Source organism: Nanorana parkeri, unplaced genomic scaffold (assembly GCF_000935625.1).
Source record: "Nanorana parkeri isolate BGI_ZX_2015 unplaced genomic scaffold, ASM93562v1 scaffold17, whole genome shotgun sequence".
Taxonomy (NCBI): Eukaryota; Metazoa; Chordata; class Amphibia; order Anura; family Dicroglossidae; genus Nanorana; species Nanorana parkeri.
The window spans coordinates 3,114,978-3,136,101 of NW_017306285.1; the positions used below are offsets into that span (position 1 = coordinate 3,114,978).

The window sequence follows — 21,124 nt, forward strand, 5'->3', positions numbered from 1 at the left end:
GTGGGGGGGGGGGGGGGGGGGGTGAGAAATTTCTGTGAAGACCTTCCACAGAGTACCGCGAGGGGTAAAAAAAAGAATGTGAATCATTCACCAGTTTCAGAAGAAGGTATTTTTAGAAGGCGGAATGTTTTCACGGCTTCCTTCCCGAAAGCGCGGCATCTCGTGATATACAAACACCCCGCCGGGGCCCAAACCTGTATCTTGTCATTCCGAGTGTGGCGACAGAGAGGTATTTCCAAGTCCGAAAACCTGAAAGTTCAGCCCGGAGCCTGGTTACTTGTCCACACCAGTAACATAACTGTGAATCCTAGCCAGTCCGGCTCTGACCACAAAATCCATATCCCTATCTGGCAGGTAAATGGATCCACCCCAAAAACGATAGTTCTTACTTGCATGGCTGCCATCACACAGTGTCTCACTGTAGAGCAGCATGCTCTGGCTTCCCCATGAATTGAGAGCGACTCCTGTGAATGCAGCTGCCACTTCAAGCAAGAAGAGTTAAAGCGGGGACATGATTGCTCCATTTTCCAAGTTTTGCCGGATGAATTGGCCTTTCCAGTGTGTTCGGCAGATCCCGGGGTAGACATAGATTACCCCCCCCCTGTAGTTCCCTGACAGGGTTTAATGGATAAAAAAAAATACAGAGAGGACCTGAGGGAGAGATTTGTAAAATAATACCCATAGCCATGTGATCCCCACCCCATGCTGCATGCCATAAGGCCGGTGACAACACTATTCCTGCAGTTTTGCAGATTCCGTGACACTGCCCCGCCTACTGTCTACCGACGGCCTAAAGCGGGGGTGGGCAACTTCAGCTGTTGCCGAACTACACGTCCCACCAGGCATTGCAAGTCATTGATAGCCGCAGGCATGGCTCCCAGAGGCATAGGCATGCTGGGATTTGTAGAGGGCCAAAGTTGCCCACCTCTGATCTAGAAGGGGGGAGGAAGTACTCAGATGGGTGTCAACTTCATTGTGAAAGTGGTGATGCCCACTCAAGTACCTCCCTCATTAGCAAGTAGACACTCCCACTGAAAGCCCAACTGCAGCTTTCGGCTGGTGAGCGTCCGGATATAAAAAACAATTTCAGACAATGAAGATGGATCAAAAAATGATTTAATGACTTGTGAAGGAATATATTAGTGAATGGAACAAGTATATGGAGGGTGTAAAGCCTAACTCCTGGAGACTCGTCTGTGTCCCTGTTGTTACAGTGGTCACCATTACCGCCGGGACTGAAAGGGATAGGAAATCCAACATTTCAAGATGACTCATGAACAGGAATAGGGGAGAAATCTTCCAATGGGGACACTTGTGCCGGTGACAACTATAAGGTTGTTTTCTCACTTTGAAGAGAGGTCTCTTTTCACTTTTTGTTGTGCCTAGAGGACAGGAAGTGAGGGGAAGATCCCTCCAATGGGGACACAGATGCCAATAAAACTCTAAGTCTTCCTCAATCTATCCAAAATGAAAGGTTTTGACTGGAGATGGCCTTTCACTTCTTTTTGGGAAGCAGAACGTTTCTGTGGGGTCCTGGAGACCTCGTGTGACTCGCTGCTGATTGGTGGACGTGCATGTGGAGAGCCCGCTGATTGACGCTGGATCCGACCATTCAACCTCTTAGCCTATGGGTACCACCAAAGAGTCAGGAGACTCTCAGCCTTCCCCGGGATCTGATGGGAAGGATGGTGATGTCACCCTTACCTTGGTCCCACAGGTGGAAGCCCTGGGGGGTAAGGTAAGGCGAACCCTACGGCCTCCATTATGTTCCTGCACAGCGTTAGTAAGTTGCCATAAAGCGAGGGAAAGAAAAAAAATACAACCAAACGGTATTTTAAAATGAACATTTATATACATTTATGTCCGGCACATACGTATCAGATTTATTAGGATTCAGATAACGATCTACAAGTCACAGTGTAGAGCCGTATGGAAATGGTTGGTCCGAGAACCGGCAGCGAGCAGCAATGAGGCTTGACTCTTTATAAATAGGCCCCTCATGTCACCCCAGGCAAAGGTAGACGCACCCAGATTCAACTATGCTAATCGGTGCTGGCCCTTTAAATCTTTCACGAGGCTTAACGCATGTGTGCAGGCTTTAGTACTAATGTGTACTGTGCTTGCATCGGAGCCTTATCACCCAGGTGTTTGACTTCTTCATGACTCGGTTTAGCTTCGTTCAAGCATCAGAAATTCTATGATTTGTCCAGTTGCATTGTGACGTGTGTGGCTCAGCGGGTATTCTGTTCAATCAGGTCACTAAGTTCCAATCAGATCTGATTGTCTGACCCTCACCCCAGTACCCCACATGCCCCACACACGAAACAATTATAATAAACTGATTGTAAGCTGTGTGGTCTGATGGCGCCGAACTGCTAAGCTTTGGGTTGCTGTACGCCATTGCTGTGAGTCGGAGTCTAAGCAGAAAGTCCATGATCACCGTTTTGTGACCAGAGGTCCAAAAGCCCACATGCCCATACCACGTAGCATCGGGACAGGTCAGTTAACTTGCCTAAAACTCTATGGCTAGTTTGCCAGTCTGACAGCGGGGTCTGGGAACTAGGAACGCACACAGATGCACATTATGTTTGCACCTAGATGTTTGCTGCAATAGTAATGAGCATTCCCTGCCTAAATCAGACCATTCGGCTTGCAGCAGATGCCGACAAGTTGCGTCACGCCCTGACCTGTCTTGCCCTTCAAGTCTCGAGTTGGAATATCTGTTTGACAATTCCCAGCTCTACCCTCCCCGTGGAGTGTCATTCCTGCAGCTGCAATTTCTAAATGATAAAGTCAATAAATTCAGAAGGGAACCAGAGATCTGACCACAGTGGGTCAGTGCTGAGATTAGCACCGTGATGTTACCTCCATAGTCTGAGAGATAGAGGAGAAGTCAGAGGTCCTTCAACTTGCCAACATCCATCCACAAATCCTCAGGAAGTGCCTGTCAACACCAGCAATGTGCCAGCTATTACTATAGACCATATTTTTATTTGAATGTGTTTTTAAGGTGCTATTTTTATAAGTGCTGTGTGAAATGACACAATGTTTCTTCCAATTTATGAAACTCATAGTAAATCTGCCATAGAATATTATCTTGCGGGTGGGTGTGGTGACAACTGACAGTGCAGATGCGATCATTCTTCCAAAAGTGCTGCAAAAACATCTAAAATCACAGTTGGAATGACCAATTCAGCAATAAAACCAATCTGACTTTTGTCTCATTATGATAAACCTGAAATAAGACAACTTCATGCCCATATTTGTACCAAGATAGAGAGATACGATAAGCTCCGCCCTCCCGCAGGTTCAGAAATGTTCAAGGTCCTCCCAGAATAAGAGACAATCGGGAAGTAACATCTAGTCAGTTGCAAGTTTGTTTGGTGGACAATCCATCATCTTGCCGAAAAGTGGCCAAAGGACAATCCATTGTCTTGCCAAAAAGTGGCCAAAAGGACAATCCGTTGTCTGGCCAGAAAGTGGCCAAAAGAACAATCCATCGTCTAGCCAGAAAGATAATCCATTGTCTTGCCAAAAAGTTGCCTTGTTAGTGGTCAGTAAGTGAACTTCTTGAGACCAGTAGTCGGCTCATTTTGTTGTTCTGTCAGAAAGTCAACAAGGAGCGTCCATCTTTTTATGTCTTTTTTAGTCTAGTACATCATCGAATAGTCCTCTCGATATCCGTTAGTTTTTCCACCAGCTCTTGGAAGCTGGGCCTTTCCTCGGGCTTGTCCTCCCAGCAAAGCAGCATCAAATTGTACATTTCCAACCTGCAGTAGGCCGGCTGAGGAAGTCGGTAGCCTCGGGAGACTTTTGTGAAGACATCCCGGTTATTCCACCCTGGTGAGGAGAGAGAGGGACAAGTCAGCCTGCTCTGTGTCTGATAAAAGACTTCAAGAGGAACTTTCTGTGTCCACAAAGACCACATGACAAGTATTTTGATAGCCCAAACTTTTTTTTGATAGATTTGGATAGAGGATGGAAAGGTTCAAACCCCTGGCAGATGTGTGTCCAAAATGTTGAGTTGTCACCACAACAGGAAGAGAGTGAAAATTCCAATTGGGATACTTGTTATGGTGACCATTGTCTCAAATGGGATTCCACCCATTTTAGAGAGATTTCCGCTCATCTCATGTTGTGTCTACAGGACAGGAAGCAAAGGGAATCTCCCCAATGGAACTCAGATGTCCCACAAACCCAGACAGGCATTTTAACCATTCCTTACTCTATCCAAAACTGAACCAAAATGTCCACGTTTTGGTAAACCCGCAACCCCCTGGTCATCTTGGTGGGGTTCCTATGCTCCTAATGGTATTTATAGACATGAGGCTGTTTTAGATTTGGACAACAGTTATAGGAGTACCCACAGAGACTGCCAGGTGACTCTTCTTGACCTTTTTTGTTAGATTTTGGTAGCATAGGGAAGGGGTTACATACGTAGTATTTGAGGTTGAATAAAGACACAGGTCCATCAAGTTCAACCTTTGTGTGAACCCCTGGCAAGTTTGTGCCCTGATAGGGTAGGTTCACTATCTTTATGTGTCCTGATATCCATCGTGACCAGGATAGAAAGTGATGGGAAAGTGCAAATTATTATTATGGCGACCATTGTCTAAAGAGGTGGAGATATCACTTTGGAGATATGTCCCCTCATCTCTTGGTGTGCCTAAAGGACAGGAAGCAGAGGAAACCTCCCCAGTGGAACTCAGGTGGCATAAAAATCCTGACAGGGGTTTTAAACACTCCTTACTCTATCCAAACCTGAAACATGGTTTAGCTTGGATATATTTTAATACCTTGTGGTCTTTAGATATACTTTAACAGTTTAGTAAACCCTCAACCCCTTGATGTGGGGTTCCTATACTCTATAATGGTATTTATAGACATGGATATGTTGTAGGCTGATCTGAACAGTCTTAGGAGTACCCACAGAGATTGCTAGCTGACTCTACTTGGAGTACAGCGGGATTGGACCTGTCAGAAAACTTTGCCCATTTGCTATTCTTTCCCCCCAAAAAAAACACAACAAATAGCATTCCGCCTCTGGTTCTGTAGGCATTTACATGAACGCTGGTGTGAAGATGTGTTTATGTGTCCACGGGTGCTCAAGGATGGTTGGAGTATCTGCATGCTCCATTGCCTTCTAGGGGCACCCTAGTGGGTCCTCCTGTACTCTGTAACGTCTGAACCAGTAATACATGTTGAGATACCATGATTCAATAGGAGCTGTTCTTCATCAACTCTGCATCAGTCAGTAATGTGGACGGTGAGCAATCATTTTTGGGGGTGTCAGATGTTGGACTAAATATTGGCTCCTATTATGGGAAGGGCAATCATTGATTGATTGTATCATGTATTTGTATCAGAAAAAGATTTTTATTCGACCCTGGCCCCCCGGTATAGGCTCCTCGCATGCCCATTTTATTGGCTCCTCAGGGGTATATGATGGGCTGGTAGCCAAGGAGTTCGAAGGGGGTGCCTGAGAGTGCTTAGGCCCTGATATAACAAGTTGGAGCAGTCAATACACATATCTGAATTTTAGGTAGACACCAAGGTGTTATATATCAGCCTGTGTCTATTTCCTCTTTTCAGGATTCCAGTGGTGAGACCTCTCTGGCTATACTCCCACGATGGGGATCTCCAGCACTGCCTGACCTTCCGTGGATCATGGTGCCACTTCTTGTCCAATGACTGGCTACTTTTGGCTCCCCAGCTAAAAGAGATCTGGGGAGGAAGACATCCCCCTCCTTCAGGGTAAGTAAAATATGTTTTTACCCATTCTTTGTTTCCCAAAGCCACTTACCTTTGTATGGCGTTTCTCCAAACGTGTACACTTCATACATCAAGACCCCAAAGGACCACACATCGGACTTGGTAGAATATTTACAGAAACTAAGAGCCTCCGGCGCTGTCCATTTTATTGGGATGCATCGGTTGCTTTCTGGAGAGTACAGATCATCCTGGAAATAAAATAAGAATGTCAGGGACATTACTAGGGTCCTAACACAGCTCAGATATCCTACCCTGGGTTGTATTTATCATAATGGCACCTGTGGACTGGTCTCTAGGGTAGCAGCGCCAAGACCTACAGTTAGTTATACCTTTTATCTCATGTTATTCCTGGTATTCTCTGGAAATGTTGTAATTACATTTAAAGTAAACTTTATGAGAAAGGAAGCGCAGGGGATGCTGAAGAGAGTCCTAAGACTCATTATATTTCAAGAAGCATGAAACCGTCCCACGTTTCTCTTGTTTGGTGGTTTGTGCAGTGTCCTACAGGTCCCCTGCACTCGGACAGCTGTTGCTCTTTACTCTGCCTGACTCTACATATGCTCTCCCAGCTTCAGAATCTGCATAACTGTATCCAATAATAGACCTTCCAAAAGGGGGAACTGTTACCTAATACCATGTGCACTCTCACCAGTTGGGAGGCAGTGAGCAGGGCCAGGTAGCTGGCAGGGCAACCACTGTCTGACTTTCAAGCAGAAGGGTCAGACACGGGCAATGTCATTAATGCTGAATTAAGGGTCAACTGCAAACCTTTATAGGTAGGTTTGCACTATTAGAATCAGGAGTTTACACTCAGGTTACTACACAAGTGACCTCTCCTTAACCCCTTCATGACTGAGGCCCTTTTTTCATTTTTTGCACCCATGTTATATTCCACATTTTAGGCCTGAAAATGACGTAAAACCCCCCAACATTATATATTTTCTGAATGCCAAGACCCTATAGAATAAAATACTTTGTCATGAGAGGAAAATGGAAGCTGCCATTGATGACCTCTTCTTTTGAGAATCCTAGTTCCCTGGCTGCTATGCCATCGCTTAGGCTGCCGCTTCAATGCTGTCTGAAGCATTAACCAAGAATAAATATAAAAATACGCAGCTCTGACACTTTTGTGATGTTCACTTGACACCAGGTTATATCTTACCTTCAACAAGCGAGCCAGTCCAAAGTCGGCTATCTTACAAATGAGGTTATCCCCAACCAGAACGTTTCGAGTGGCCAGGTCCCGGTGGACCACGTGTTTCTTCTCCAGGTACTCCATACCATCTGCAACCTGGCAGATTATGTAAATAAATTCTGGATATTTCAGGCGCTTTCCTTCCGTGCCTGCGGAGATATGTGACAACGGTCAGACTCAATGATGACATCCATTGAGAATATTATGACCAATGTGCTTGGATGGAGTTTCACATTGTAACCAGAATTAGTAAGATGCCTGCTATTGGCTCCTTGGTGCAGACAACCCTCTCCATTGCCCTGTCATAGACTGCTTTCAGTTGGCTGGTTGGGTTTTGACTTTCTTGACTTCTCTTTCATGTCCACATGACCAATGGCCCCTTGTCCAATGAAGGAACTTGCTGGCCAATCTGGACACTGCCACTGGGGGGCAAGTAGATGAGCCGGACTTGGGGCTTAGGTCTAAAGTCAAGACCTCACTAGCAATCTGATATTTTCTGATGGGGCACTGAAAGCTTTATCTGGACTAGGGGGGCTATGTAGCTTTAAATGTTCATAGTAGCTAACAGGTCCACTTTCATAGGCAATTACATTTCATCTCATAAGTCTCCTTGCCTCTGTATCCCCTCCCACTGCAGGTTCCCATATCAAAGATATCATAGGTAGACTTTGGGCTGACCTTTTAAGTAATCTTGGAGGTTTCCCTTGGTCATGAGTTCGGTGACAAGGTAGACCGGCTCTCCAATGGAACACACAGCCAGGAGACGGATGAGGTTCCGATGGCACAGTGTCTTCAGTGCGTTCATCTCTTTCTCCAAGTCATCTCTGTTCAGGTCCTCTGCAAGAGCCAATACACCACATTTAGATGAATCCACCTTCACTTTTTTTCCAGAGGAAATGCCAAAGTCTGGTGACACAAACCTTGTTTGAAGGTCTTGATGGCGACTCTCTGCTCTCCGGTCCAGAGGCCTTCATGGACCTCTCCAAAGAACCCCTGTCCCAGCTTTCTTACTAAAGCAAACTCCGACCTTGGCCTTTCCCAGGTGTCAGATGGAGCCAGGACCTAAAAGACAGCAGATCTTAAAAGGTCAGTCCACTCAAAACTTGTATCTCACTTTTACATATATGCTGATGGGTTGAACCACCTTCTGGTTTCCTGTAGCTTTGGGGGTTCCAGCAGGGAGGTCTCAGAAATTGGATATCCAGCTCTGCCCACCTGCTGCAGCCCTTCAGTCTCCGAGTTAGGCTCCCCGTGGGGATATCTATCCATTGTTGTCCCCAGGGAAATATAAAAACTCTAGAGGGGGAGTTTATCAAAACTGGAGCAGAACGAATCAAGAGCAGTTGCCCGTGGCCAGGGCCAGATTTCCCACAAGGCCAACCAAGACCCGGCCTTGGGGCAGCAGGGAGTAGAGGGGCAGCAGGGGTGTGGAATTCCTATCTCCCGATGCCCGGGACATGCAGTTCTGGGCGTCGGGCGGGTAGTTGTTTTCTACATTTAGCCCTGATTAAGGCAAGCAGAGCTAAATGTACAGTGGGGAAGCCGCTGCTTGTTGTGTACATGTGATCTCGGCAATGTCGCAGAGATCACTTGTATGCAGCTTGCAGGTCTGCCATTCTCCATGGAGAGGGGGGGGGGGTTTGGTGGGTAGGGGGGCGCATTGAGGAACCTGGCCTTGGGGCAGCAGAGAGAGTAAATCCGGCCCTGCCCATGGCAACCAATCGGCTTCTCTCTTCAGTTTTATCAGCTAAGATTTGAAAATGAAACAGAGAAGCTGATCGGTTGCCATGCACCGATGCTCCAGATTTTGTCTACTGCAGTTTTAAATATCACTTTTCAGTGGAATCGTTTTTTAAAAACATAATAGCCCTGATTCATCAAGCCGCAGAAGCAATTAAGGCCCCCTAGAGTGTACTTCAGGCATGATAAAGTGGCATCCTATTGTATCGTATGGCTTTTTAGCATGCCTAGATTGCAGCTTGATGAATCATAGCCATAGCTTTTTCTGCAAATGTTTAATACGAGGCCGTACACCCGCTGTGCCCATTATGAGGGGCTCCCACCATCCCTGTGCTGAGTTCCCGGGTCTGTACACCTGCTGTGCCCATTATGAGGAGCTCCCACCATCCCTGTGCTGAGTTCCCGGGTCTGTACACCTGCTGTGTCCTGGGTCTGTACACCCGCTGTGCCCATTATGAGGAGCTCCCACCATCCCTGTGCTGAGTTCCTGGGTCTGTACACCCGCTGTGCCCATTATGAGGAGCTCCCACCATCCCTGTGCTGAGTTCCTGGGTCTGTACACCCGCTGTGCCTATTATGAGGGGCTCCCACCATCCCTGCTGGATTTGTATTCATTACATATATTATAGGGAATGTGATGGGCAGATCTGGGACACACAACGGTGGGCAGGAACCCTCCCAGGTGAACAGGAACAGAATCATGGTCAGCAGATCTCACTGGTGAAGTATCTGAGACATAAGATGTTAGAAGTTGACTCTGCTCGGCATGCTCCACCTTTATCTTGAGTATATATTTATGGGGGGTCTGGCCCTTCTTCTTGAATAGCAGTGAATGTCAGATTATGTTGTGAACAAGAGATTTGTTTTATCACTATTAGGAAATGGAAAATCCTTGAAGTATTATAACATTAATCACAATGTTTGAGAAGTGACCTTTGATCATTCAGCCGTCGCATGTTACACACCCTGAAGCACAACCCGGACGTCACTGTACTCACTGATAGCATTCCGGCAGCAGAGAGAAGCCGTGCACATGATCCATCGGGGTCATGTGACCTGTACTCACTGAGCTGCTGTACACAGGGGAGTAACTAGAAGTCACAGGGCCCCATAGTAAAATGTTGTGATTTCTAGTTACCCCCATCGCAGAGGCCACCTGGGACCCCACACAGCCCACCTGAGAGCGACCCTGCACAGCCCACTACAGACTCTCTATGGTAGGGTCTCAGGTGGGCTGGTCACACCCCTTACCTGTCAGCCTTCTATACCTGGGTGACGCAGGGCTGCAGCAGCGGGCACTTCAGTAGCTTCCAGTTGGTTTTATGGAAGATGAGCAGATCCTGGATGGTGGGGAAGCTCCTCCCGTGCTGTAGGTAGTACTCGTCCCTGGAGTCTTTGTAGATGCGGAAGTGGGTGACTTTATTGTCGTTACAAACTGGAAGAGAAGGAGATGAGTTGAAGATTCATAGATGTGAGCTGCGTCGCTTTATTTTTTCCCAGGGGCTTTTCTGGTCTGGCTAAAGCTTTCCCCCATCAGTCGCCATCCCTAAAATACGGAGACCCGGAGAACAGCGGCACGGCGGGCAGAGGTGACCTACTTTCCATGCTCGGTAAGTAGACATTCATTTAGCCCAACCATATTTCAAATTGTGGCTGGATTTCTGCACCATATTATGATTGTAAGTGCTCCCCCTAGTGGCTGCTAGGAACTTTGACAACACAATCAGCACCATTGCTGAATAAGTGCTGCAAGCAAGTACATTATAAGCAGCTAACCAAAAGGAGTTCCCAGATTACAGATTGAAGGTAGAGGGCTGGACCTGTGTCCCAGCAATGTCTGGGGGAGGGGCGAATGTATTGCATCAGAAGGACGGGTTCCCTCTACGCAGCTCAACTCTCAAAAAAAAAGTTACATTTTATTTATTCATTTTAATTACAAATTTTAAATAAAATTGCCCCAAAAACATTTGGAGTTTGTGCCCTTAAAATCTTCCAATGAGTAATGGTGATGGAGACGGGGCGGCTCTGATGAGAGCACCTCGCAGCCTTATCTGGGGTAAAGGAAGCGACCTTTGTCATGTCGTCTCTCTGCAAATAATGTCACAAAGAGGAAACGAAACTCGGAGAGCTGAAACCTCAAACTTTGTACAGTCAGGAAGACTCCGAGACCTCAGTGCTGAAACCCCAACATTGTAATCGTTCCCCAACTTTATGTCCTCAGGCTGCAATATACCCGACATTCACTCGTATAGCATTCTAAACCAGCCGAGGAATAGAAGGTGACTCCGGGCACAATGCCATCAGCACCAAAACCAAACAAAAGGGTCAATCTGTAGCCTCTAAATAACCCTCAGACTGACCCTGACACCACCCTAGAATATAACCTAACTCCTAGCATTAACCCCTTCTCCTCACTGACACCTACCTCCTAACATTAACCCCTTCTCCTCACTGACACCTTAAGAATTACATTTGCTACGTCCTTAGTCAACACATGAGGCATACCCCCCTATTTCTCCTGCTGACTCCCCAAGTCAGGTCCTCTCCTTGATATCCCCTAGGAGGTGAACACACCTCACCCTCCTTTTTTGCTGTGTTATTCCAGCACATGGTCCGAAGTAGATGCAAGCTGCAAGAGGCCTACAATGCTCATGATCACGGCTTTGCCCCTTGAGACCTAGTTCCTCACTCAGGGTACGTGGCTGTGGATCATTTGACTATCACAGTCATGTTTGGAGCCTCTTGACCTAAATGCTGTGATATCCGTCATTGTCTTCCCGCCGGCCTTGTGTTGCCTGCAAAGTACTTTGTTATCCTTTCCCCAAAAAACAGGAAATAATACTAACAGCTTTGGGTGGACGTTTCCACATCTCACCTGATAGGGAATATTGTCCAGGGTTGGTGTCGCTGGGCCGGACCAGATACGAGCCATGACCGTTAGGCGGGGAGAGCAATAATCTTTCGGCTGCATGGCGACTGGTCACTTCCACGTACCAGCTGAAACCCAAATGCAGAAGTTCAGGAAAACAAACAATTAGCAATACTCGGAATGATTAATATACTTGCCGAGGCCACACATTGTATCAGCAGCTGTAAGAGGGAACTGTTTGATAATGAGCGGAACCTTGGAACTATGAGAGGTTCTGTGCGAAAGAGACATTTCATGTTCCGTAGTGTAGCAGGACCAGGTCCAGATGTATAGCTGCAGGGGATTGTGGGGAATAGAGCAGAGCAGAAGTCATGATGGTTCATCTTGTAGAAGGGCCCTATTACTACAGACTTGGTTGTCAGTAAGAGGGGACTATGGGAAACATGACAAATACACTATATGGCCAAATGTATGTGGAACCCCAAATGACTGAGTGCAGGTGTTTCCAGTGTAGGGTATTGTTGGTGCCACGGCATACAAAGACATTTTGGACAATTGTGGACTTCCAACTTTTTGGTAAGAGTTTGGAGAAGGTCCTTTTCTGTTCCAGTATGACTGTCCCCCCATGCACAAAGCCAACTCCATAAAGACATGGCTTGATGAGTTTAGTGTGGAGGAACCTTACAGAGCTCTGACCTCAACCCTACTGACCACCTTTGGTATGAATTGGAGCTGGGTCTTCTCATCCAACATCAGTACCTGACCTCACAAATGTTCTTTTGGTCCCATATTCCCGCAGAAACACTCAGGAATCTTGTGGAAAGCCTTCCAAGAAGAGTGGAAGCTGTTATACCCGCAAAGAGGGGTCAACCTCATATTAAAGGAGAACTATGAGGTGAGTAAAAATCACTCAGCCTCATAGTTCTAGCTGACCTGTGACAAGGAAACTGTCACAGGTCGGCTCAATAGATCGAGAAGTGAGCAAACACATACCGGCGCTCGCTCCCTTCTCGATCCTGTCCCTGCAGAGAGCTGTGACTGTCGCTCATGGCTCCCTGCAGGGATTCCCCCCTCCCCGCACCGATCCTCCAGCGCTGAATGGCAGAACGGACTGGGGAGTGGCGGGTATAGCTGGCTCTGCCTCTAGATAGGCAGAGCCAGCTGTCACTCACGCAGCTGGGCGGATCTCGACATCGATGTCGGGATCCGCTGCGGCGTCTCAGTATACCGCGAGCTTTAGCTCGCGGTATACTGAGCTTAGCGTAACGGGAGGATGCTAGTTTGTGTCCTCCCGTTACCCTAAGGAGAACTATGGGGAAAAGCCCTGACCCCATAGTTCTCCTTTAAGGCCAGGCAGGGTCTCTTCCTCAAGGTGGTAATGTGACCACTGTGACTGCAATTGAGGAAGGGACTCTGCTAGGCCCCAAAACGTTGGCAACATTTGTCTTATGTGACGTTCTAAAGATAAAAACATAATGTTTTGCTTGATCTTTAGTCCAGTGCTGGTGACTCTTCTTCTCCTATAATGGTAATGCATCACACTATCATTTGCTATCACTACTAGCACCATCTTTTTCTTTGATGTATGGGGTGCAGTTCAGAACTACACTCAGCCCAACATTTCCTTTCTTGGCTAAAGTGGTGGAAGCTTTGTACAACAAACAGGAAAGAAAAGTAACTCTGTTCCTATTCACTATGAAAGTGCTAGGCCTTTGCTTTTTATTTGCCAACATCATGAAGGCAGGACAATTGGAACTGCAGCTGACATGCTTGGCTAGTTTCAGGCCTGGGCATGCTTGCATCCAGACTTGGCTGGCTTGCTGGGCTGAGTCCTGGTCTATTAAGCTGGACTGAGCTGAGGTCTGGTTGGGTGGCTGGGCTGCTTTCTGGTCTGGTTGGCTGGCTGGCCTGAGTTCTGGTCTGGTTGGCTGGCCTGAGTTCTGGTCTGGTTGGCTGGCTAGCCTGAGTTCTGGTCTGGTCTGGTTGGCTGGCTGGCCTGAGTTCTGGTCTTGTTGGCTGGCTGGCTGGCTGGCCCGAGTTCTGGTCTGGTTGGCTGGCTGGCCTGAGTTCTGGTCTGGTTGGCTGCCTGGGCTTAGCTCTGATCTGGTTGGCTGGCTGGCCTGAGTTCTGGTCTGGTTGGATGGCTGGCCTCAGTTCTGGTCTGCTTGGATGGCTGGCCCGAGTTCTGGTCTGGTTGGCTGGCTGGCCTAAGTTCTGGTGTGGTTGGTTGGCTGGCCTGAGTTCTGGTCTGGTTGGCTGGCCTGGGTTCTGATCTGGTTGGCTGGCTCACCTGAGTTCTGGTCTGGTTGGCTGGCCTGAGTTCTGGTCTGCTTGGATGGCTGGCCTGAGTGCTGGTCTGGTAGACTGGCTGGGATGAGTGCTGGTCTGGTAGACTGGCTGGGCTGAGTTCTGGTCTGGTAGACTGGCTGGGCTGAGTTCTGGTCTGGTAGACTGGCTGGGCTGAGTTCTGGTCTGGTTGGCTGACTGGGCACAAGCAACAATACCCCCGCCCCCTACAAACATCTACCCCCTAAGCTAAATTCCCCCCTTCCCTCTGTAAAATTCACTCACCAGACCCTAGCAGCTCCCGGAAGGGAACTCCGACTGAAATGTACCTGATGCCCATTCTAAGGTCCTTTAAAAACCGTGCATAGTATGATATTTAAAATGTGCCCGCTTTCATCTACTTCATGAAGGGCCGAATGGGTCACTGACCAGAAACCTGCGACTGAAGATGTATAGAGACGTCCTTGTTGGCCACATTCTGAAAATACTAGTTGCCTGTCCTCAATACTTCCTGAGTCACTGCGCTGGGACAAGGTATACAAGTCTGGAGTTCTGACTTCAGATAGCAATGACATTAAACCCAATCGGTAAAATGTAATATAACCTTCAGCATGTTATTGTCATTTCCAATATGTCAAATCTGCAGCTTTCATTACATCACACCTGGTGATCCCGCCATAGAAGTCCTTGTTCAGTCATTAGTGCTCCTACATTGTCACTCCGTCACAAGGACTTCAAGGAGCCGGCTCAACACACATACGCAGGCTCGGTCCGCTGTTGTTACCATCCTAACAAATGCCATGCAGCCCTCACTGGAGTGCATGTATACAGGAAGTGGTTGCAAAGAGAGTGCGGGAGATAAGCAGCACTGAGATACAACAAAAGATGAAAAAAGGTAAAAACACATATTTTTGTTCAAAACGAATTTGATGTCATTTGTGGATTTTATTAGTTGCCCCGGGGGAGTTTTTATTGCGCTTTTATCAGTAGCAAAAATTGTCAGTGATTGTTATAAGCTGAACTTGAAGGACATTCGTCTTTCTTCAACCTCGTAATGTGGCCGACAATGTCATGTACAGATTTACGTGTTTGTTGTCGTCATTTTGGCAACACTGCATGACGTCAACGTTGGTGTCAATTGTGACTTATCAAGGTGATCAATCTGTACAGGGCATGGCTGGAAGTTGTATGACCTCGCTTCTACACGTTATATATAATAAGTCTGGAGATGAAATGCTTCAAAATTGTAGTCGTTTTATTGACATTCATAGCACATTTAACGCGTTTTGGGGGTCTGAAAACTGTCCCTTTCTTCAGGGCTTGGGACTCGGGCAACCTGATGGTCACAGCTAGACGAAACCGGCTTGTAGAGTGTGTTTCATGTCAACCTAACCATGAATCAATTGTCTACGAGGAGCTTGCGGGCCCCTGAGACATGATATGTTTTGGATGTTTTAGTAAATGAAAGGACCAACATTTGGAAACCTCCCCTGTCCATGCTTTCTACACCTCAGGATTGGATAAATCCTAGGAGCGCGGTCGCCAATGCTTCTTAGGCTGCCCACATTTTTCATCCGATGATCGAACCATGGTACGATTTTCGTTGGGCGGCCCCATCCTGCCCCGATTATCGCAAGGTTGGATCAGTGGTAATTAGAAGAAAGCACCTGGGCGAATTGCAGTAATCGACCGCACGTATTTTCGTCTGCGCATGTGCAGGGTAGATCGTACGAATTTTGATGTAAGGAAACGCCACCAACCTTGCGAAAATCGTACGATTGACCGACTTTTTCTAACCTGCGGGTTAGTCAAAAGTCGTACGATTGTACAGTATTTGCGGTTGTACACTGCCCATCAACCTTACCAATATCAGACGAAAACGCATTCGCATACGAAAATCGGACGATATTCGTAAGGTGTATGGGCAGCTTAAAAAAGTACAACCAACTCCTAACTTTTGAGGATCTCTTAAGTTGTCAATGAAGCTGGCTCTTGAATTGAATTGGATTGGATTGGATAAGCTGGCTCTTGAATTCCCATATTTAGTAGCCCGCCCCTGATCTACAGGTGTGGGAACACTTATAATTGTGAATTATTAGTCTTTCAACAAAAAAATCAAATAAAAAGCTTCTCTTTGTTAGTTTTCGGTTTCCTGGTCCCGTCATTTTTTATCTATCACCCATCACCCAAAGCTTGTAGGTTTAGTACTTACGGCTCACTGCTGATTGAGTGTTGATATCGAGCCCGGGTTGGTGGACTAGGTAGAGTGGAAACCTTTGGGGAGTCCGGCGTGACGGCTGTATTGAAGAACCCCGTCGGCGTCACGTAACTGGCCGGCACCAGTCCCATTTCCAAAACCCCTGTCAGCTTCCTGGCCATAATATATTCCCCTTCGTCGCCCACTTTGCAGAGCTCTTCCCCAGCGTTTACCGTCAACTCATCGCTGGTCCTGGCATCAAAGTCAAAGAGGGTGGTCACTATGTCCATCCTGGGCAAGGTGCTTGTGGGCATTGGGCTAATGACGGCCACAGTTGGGTGCCTGAGTGACTCGGGAGGAGGCCAAATCTTGTCCCAAAGGCACACCATGCACCTCAGCTGCTCCCTAAGGAAGCCCTCCATCTGGTCTTCGGTTCCGTGCCAACCTCACTAGCCCAGATGTTAGTAATTACCATCCCGCAGGACTGAGCCACATGCTGTCTGCTCCTTGCACTGACTCCCGTCGGTATAATTATCTTTTTTTTTCCCAGAGTCCACTTCCTGATCACCTGAACTCTAATACACAGTCAAAGTGAAGAACCAGGAAGAGAGTGAGAGGTGCAGGAATGTGAACCAACCTGACTGCAGAGCCCGGCCAATTCTTCCAGCAAGGTGGTGGTGGCGGCAATGGTGGAAGAGGGGGGAATGTTATAGGTCACGGAACAATCACTAGATACAGCCGTATAGTGATTCCTCATTCTTCAGCGACCGGTCACGTCTGCCCATGGTATCATTCCATTTATATAAGCAATCTATTTTATGGCTCTCGGGGTAAAAGGGTAACAGGGAAATATACAGTTACAAAATGAGGCATCAGGGGAGCAACGGATGAAGAAACGAAATGCAAACCCCAGTCTCCCCAGACGTTACCGTCCTGCTGGGCCACGGCTGGGAGAGACTTTGTTTGCTTTTTGTCTTTTCAGCCGTTGTCAATGGTTGCTCGGACGCTAGTAGCTGGGCTGCACAGGCGCCTTCTGTTGCTAGGACACAGGCAAGCGTACCATTGCAACCAATGATGCTGAGGGGCTGCCTGTTTCCAAGCAACTAATGACAGTAACGTCATTGGTTGTTGGGGTGCTAGCGGCTGAGCCACGCAGCGTCATTGCTTGCTAGGAAACAGGTGCACTGCAGCAACCAATGACGCTGTGGGGCCATCTGTGTCCTTGCAACCAATGATATTGTGTGACCTGCACGGTACTCGGACGCCATAGGCAGGGTCACACGGGATCATTGGTTCCTAGGACGTAGGCAAGTGCACCATAACAACCAAGTGACCTGTGAAGCCACCTGTGTCTTACCAATGACATTGTGCAACCTGCCCAGCGTCATTGGTTGCTAGGATGCTAGTGCTAGGATGCTAGCGGTTGGGTTACACAGCATCAGTGATTGCTAGGACACGGGCAGGTGCACCATAGCAACCAATGATGCTGTGAGGTTGCCTGTGTCCTAGTATCCAAAGACATTGTGCGACCAGTACAACTTCATCAGTTGCTAAGATGCTAGCGGCTGGGGCGCACCGCATCGTTAATTGCTAGGACACAAGTAGACACACCATAACAACCAATGATGCTGTGGGGCTGCCTGTGTCCTATCAAACAATGGCGTTGTGCAACCAGCATAGTGTCATTGGGAGCTGGGACTCTAGCAGTTTGACCACATAGCATCACTTGGTGTATTAAGATGCAGGTGGGCACACCATAACAGCCAATGATCTTTTGGGGTGTCCTAGCAACCAAGGATGCTGTGCTTCCCAGCTGCTAGCTTCATAGCAACCAATGATGCTGTGCACCCCAGCTGCTAGTGCCATAGCAACCAATGATGCTGGGCATTCTGCCCAGCATCATTGGTTGCTAGGGCACAGATGAAGTTTTGGCAGCTGGGCAAACTGGTTAAATTGTCAGAACAGCTTGGGTTGTGGTCAGCTCCTGGTTGAAGCTCATCTCTACAGGGCAGATGTGGTGACTTGGAGAAGCTACAAAACATCCTCAACATTACAGAACATGCGGAGCCGAATGTGACCAAAATCCTACTATGTGTCATATGCATATCCATGTTCCTTACACTCGTTCCCCACACTCTGTCCCTGCGTCCTGTCCCTGCGTCCTGTCCCCGCGCCTTGTCCCTGCGACCTGTCCCCGTGCCCTGCACCCTATCCCTGCACCCTGTTCCCGCGCCCTGTCCCTGTGCTGCTTGTTTTGTGTTTGTTTGATCGCTTTATTAATGTTTAACAACCTGATTTGCCTTTCCCCGGCACCTCGAATCACGGCCACACACCAACTCCTAATGTATTCACCGGGACAGAGACCCAATCTCATCTCTCATGTTATAGAATTAATTCTGTCTCTATAGATAAAATCAATTATCTCTGATATCAAGACACCCAAATCAGCCGCCTTCATTTCCAGCAATCACGGTATGCTAAGTGTAAACTGTCACTGAATGACATTTATATTGGTAAAGCGCGATTTCTTTCATTAGAATCCCCTTTCTACCTTTTTGTTCCCTCTGAGTGCTGTTGACCTCTTGCCGCCTCTCTCTGTCTACGTGAACTCCATTGATGACTGCATGGCATTTCTCCGGGTGGGTTACCTGATGGACCGTGTCTGTGTAATGTGTGCTGAATCTCCCCATCGGAAGCCCCTGTGCCATTAGGAGACAAGGACAGAGCGTTGTCACCCTGTAACAGGAAGTGCCTGAACACGGACTTTCATGGCAGGACTTATCTTAAGGTTTGTATAAGGTTTTGTGATTAGGTTGATATTTACTTCATGTCAGGTGTGAGTCCGGGAGGAAGGATAGAGCCCCGTCACCCTTTTATTGCTGCCTGTGTCCCTGTTGAAGATTTTTTCCATCCGGGACTCAAAAGGTATTGATCCAAGAGACAGCCAAGCAACCGGCGTCTCCAGAAGCAGATCAGTAATGGTGCCCCATGGTGATCCTTCAGCTTCACAATCTTCTGCACCACTGCCCTCGAAGTCACAATACCTCATCTGCATGCTTGTTCTGTTTCTGTGATACAGAAAGTACTGAAACCAGAGGACCAGGATGACTTCATCCAGTAGGATTTTCAGAAGGAAAGATCATCATTGGCTGGCAGCGCGTTTCTCTTGGGACGAGTTTCCTGCGACGCTGATCTGAATTCCCGCTAAATGATTATATTGTCATTACTGTACTGGGTCATGTGATGGGTCATGTGATGGGTCAGCCCAGCGAGCATCTGCGCGTCTCATGGAAGGTCTCTGTCCGTGTATTGGGTGACTTCACCTCTCCTTCCCTCGTCTCTGGTATCAATCTAGGTGTCCAAATCTGTCATTGAAGATCCCACCGTGCACCATCCTTATCCTTCTCTCCTTCTCTCCTCCTTTATCCTTCTTCCCTCTTTTATCCTTCTCTCCTCCTTTATCCTTCTTCCTCTTTTATCCTTCTCTCCTCCTTTATCCTTCTTCCCTCTTTTATCCTTCTCTCCTCCTTTATCCTTCTTCCTCTTTTATCCTTCTCTCCTCCTTTATCCTTCTTCCCTCTTTTATCCTTCTCTCCTCCTTTATCCTTCTTCCTCTTTTATCCTTCTCTCCTCCTTTATCCTTCTTCCCTCTTTTATCCTTCTCTCCTCCTTTATCCTTCTTCCTCTTTTATCCTTCTCTCCTCCTTTATCCTTCTCTCCTCTTTTATCCTTCTTCCCTCCTTTATCCTTCTCTCCTCTTTTATCCTTCTCTCCTCCTTTATCCTTCTTCCCTCCTTTATCCTTCTTCCCTCCTTTATCCTTCTTCCCTCCTTTATCCTTCTCTCCTCTTTTATCCTTCTCTCCTCCTTTATCCTTCTCTCCTCTTTTATCCTTCTCTCCTCCTTTATCCTTCTCTCCTCCTTTATCCTTCTCTCCTCCTTTATCCTTCGCTCCTTTGTCCTTCTCTCCTCCTTTGTCCTTCTCTCCTCCTTTATCCTTCGCTCCTCCTCTATACTTCTCTCCTCCTTTAAACTTCTCTCCTCCTTTATCCTTCTCTCCTCCTTTATCCTTCTCTCCTTTATCCTTCATTCCTCCTCTATACTTCTCTCCTCCTTTATCCTTCTTCTCTCCTCCTTTATCCTTCTCTCCTCCTTTATCCTTCTCTCCTCCTTTTATCCTCCTCCCTTCCTTTATCCTTCTCTCCTCCTTTATCCTACTCACACTCTTCCTCACCACCTCCTCTCTTTTATTCTTCCTTCCTCCTTTACCCACCCTGGAATGGTCTGGGCACACAGGGCGGACACTTTGTCCCCTGGAGACTTAATTTCCTCTTTAGCACTCCTCCTTTTATCCTTCTCTCCCTTTCTCCTTCTTCTCTCCTCCTTTATCCTTCTCTCCTCCTTTATCCTTCTCTCCTCCTTTTATCCTCCTCCCTTCCTTTATCCTTCTCTCCTCCTTTATCCTACTCACACTCTTCCTCACCACCTCCTCTCTTTTATTCTTCCTTCCTCCTTTACCCACCCTGGAATGGTCTGGGCACACAGGGCGGACACTTTGTCCCCTGGAGACTTAATTTCCTCTTTAGCTAATCTAGGGAACAAGTTTTAATCTGCCTCCAGGAATGTGGCCAACCCCAGGCAGCTTTCATTTCACTTGTGGCATTCAACTCGTGTACAAACCCTCATCCCAGCTGCCGCCCTAATCTGAGTGGGCATGAATCCAAGCCTGGTGAAGGTGCATACTTGTAGCTGGTTTATAACATCACCGCTGTACTTCTCATACGAGAATCATGTGACCAGAAGCTGCAGCCTTACCCAGAAGCTCTGTGAAAAGGTTACACCTGCTGTGCCCATTATGAGGGGCTCCCACCATCCCAGTGCTGAGTTCCCGGGTCTGTACACCTGCTGTGCCCATTATGAGGAGCTCCCACCATCCCTGTGCTGAGTTCCTGGGTCTGTACACCTGCTGTGCCCATTATGAGGAGCTCCCACCATCCCTGTGCTGAGTTCCTGGGTCTGTACACCTGCTGTGCCCATTATGAGGAGCTCCCACCATCCCTGTGCTG

The 21,124-nt window shown here is 47.6% G+C and overlaps 1 protein-coding gene across 1 annotated transcript; it reads right to left on the reverse strand.

Annotated features, from left to right (window-relative positions):
• Window positions 1-3,658: 3,658 nt before the first annotated feature.
• Window positions 3,659-16,556, reverse strand: SRMS (src-related kinase lacking C-terminal regulatory tyrosine and N-terminal myristylation sites). Its single transcript, XM_018559613.1, has 8 exons — window positions 16,075-16,556; window positions 11,583-11,704; window positions 9,976-10,142; window positions 7,888-8,029; window positions 7,646-7,804; window positions 6,935-7,116; window positions 5,804-5,960; window positions 3,659-3,840 (listed from the first exon to the last, which is right to left on the reverse strand). The coding sequence occupies exons 1-8, from the start codon at window positions 16,479-16,481 to the stop codon at window positions 3,659-3,661; spliced, it is 1,518 nt and encodes a 505-aa protein (XP_018415115.1). The 5' UTR covers window positions 16,482-16,556.
• Between the last annotated feature and the right edge of the window lie 4,568 nt (window positions 16,557-21,124).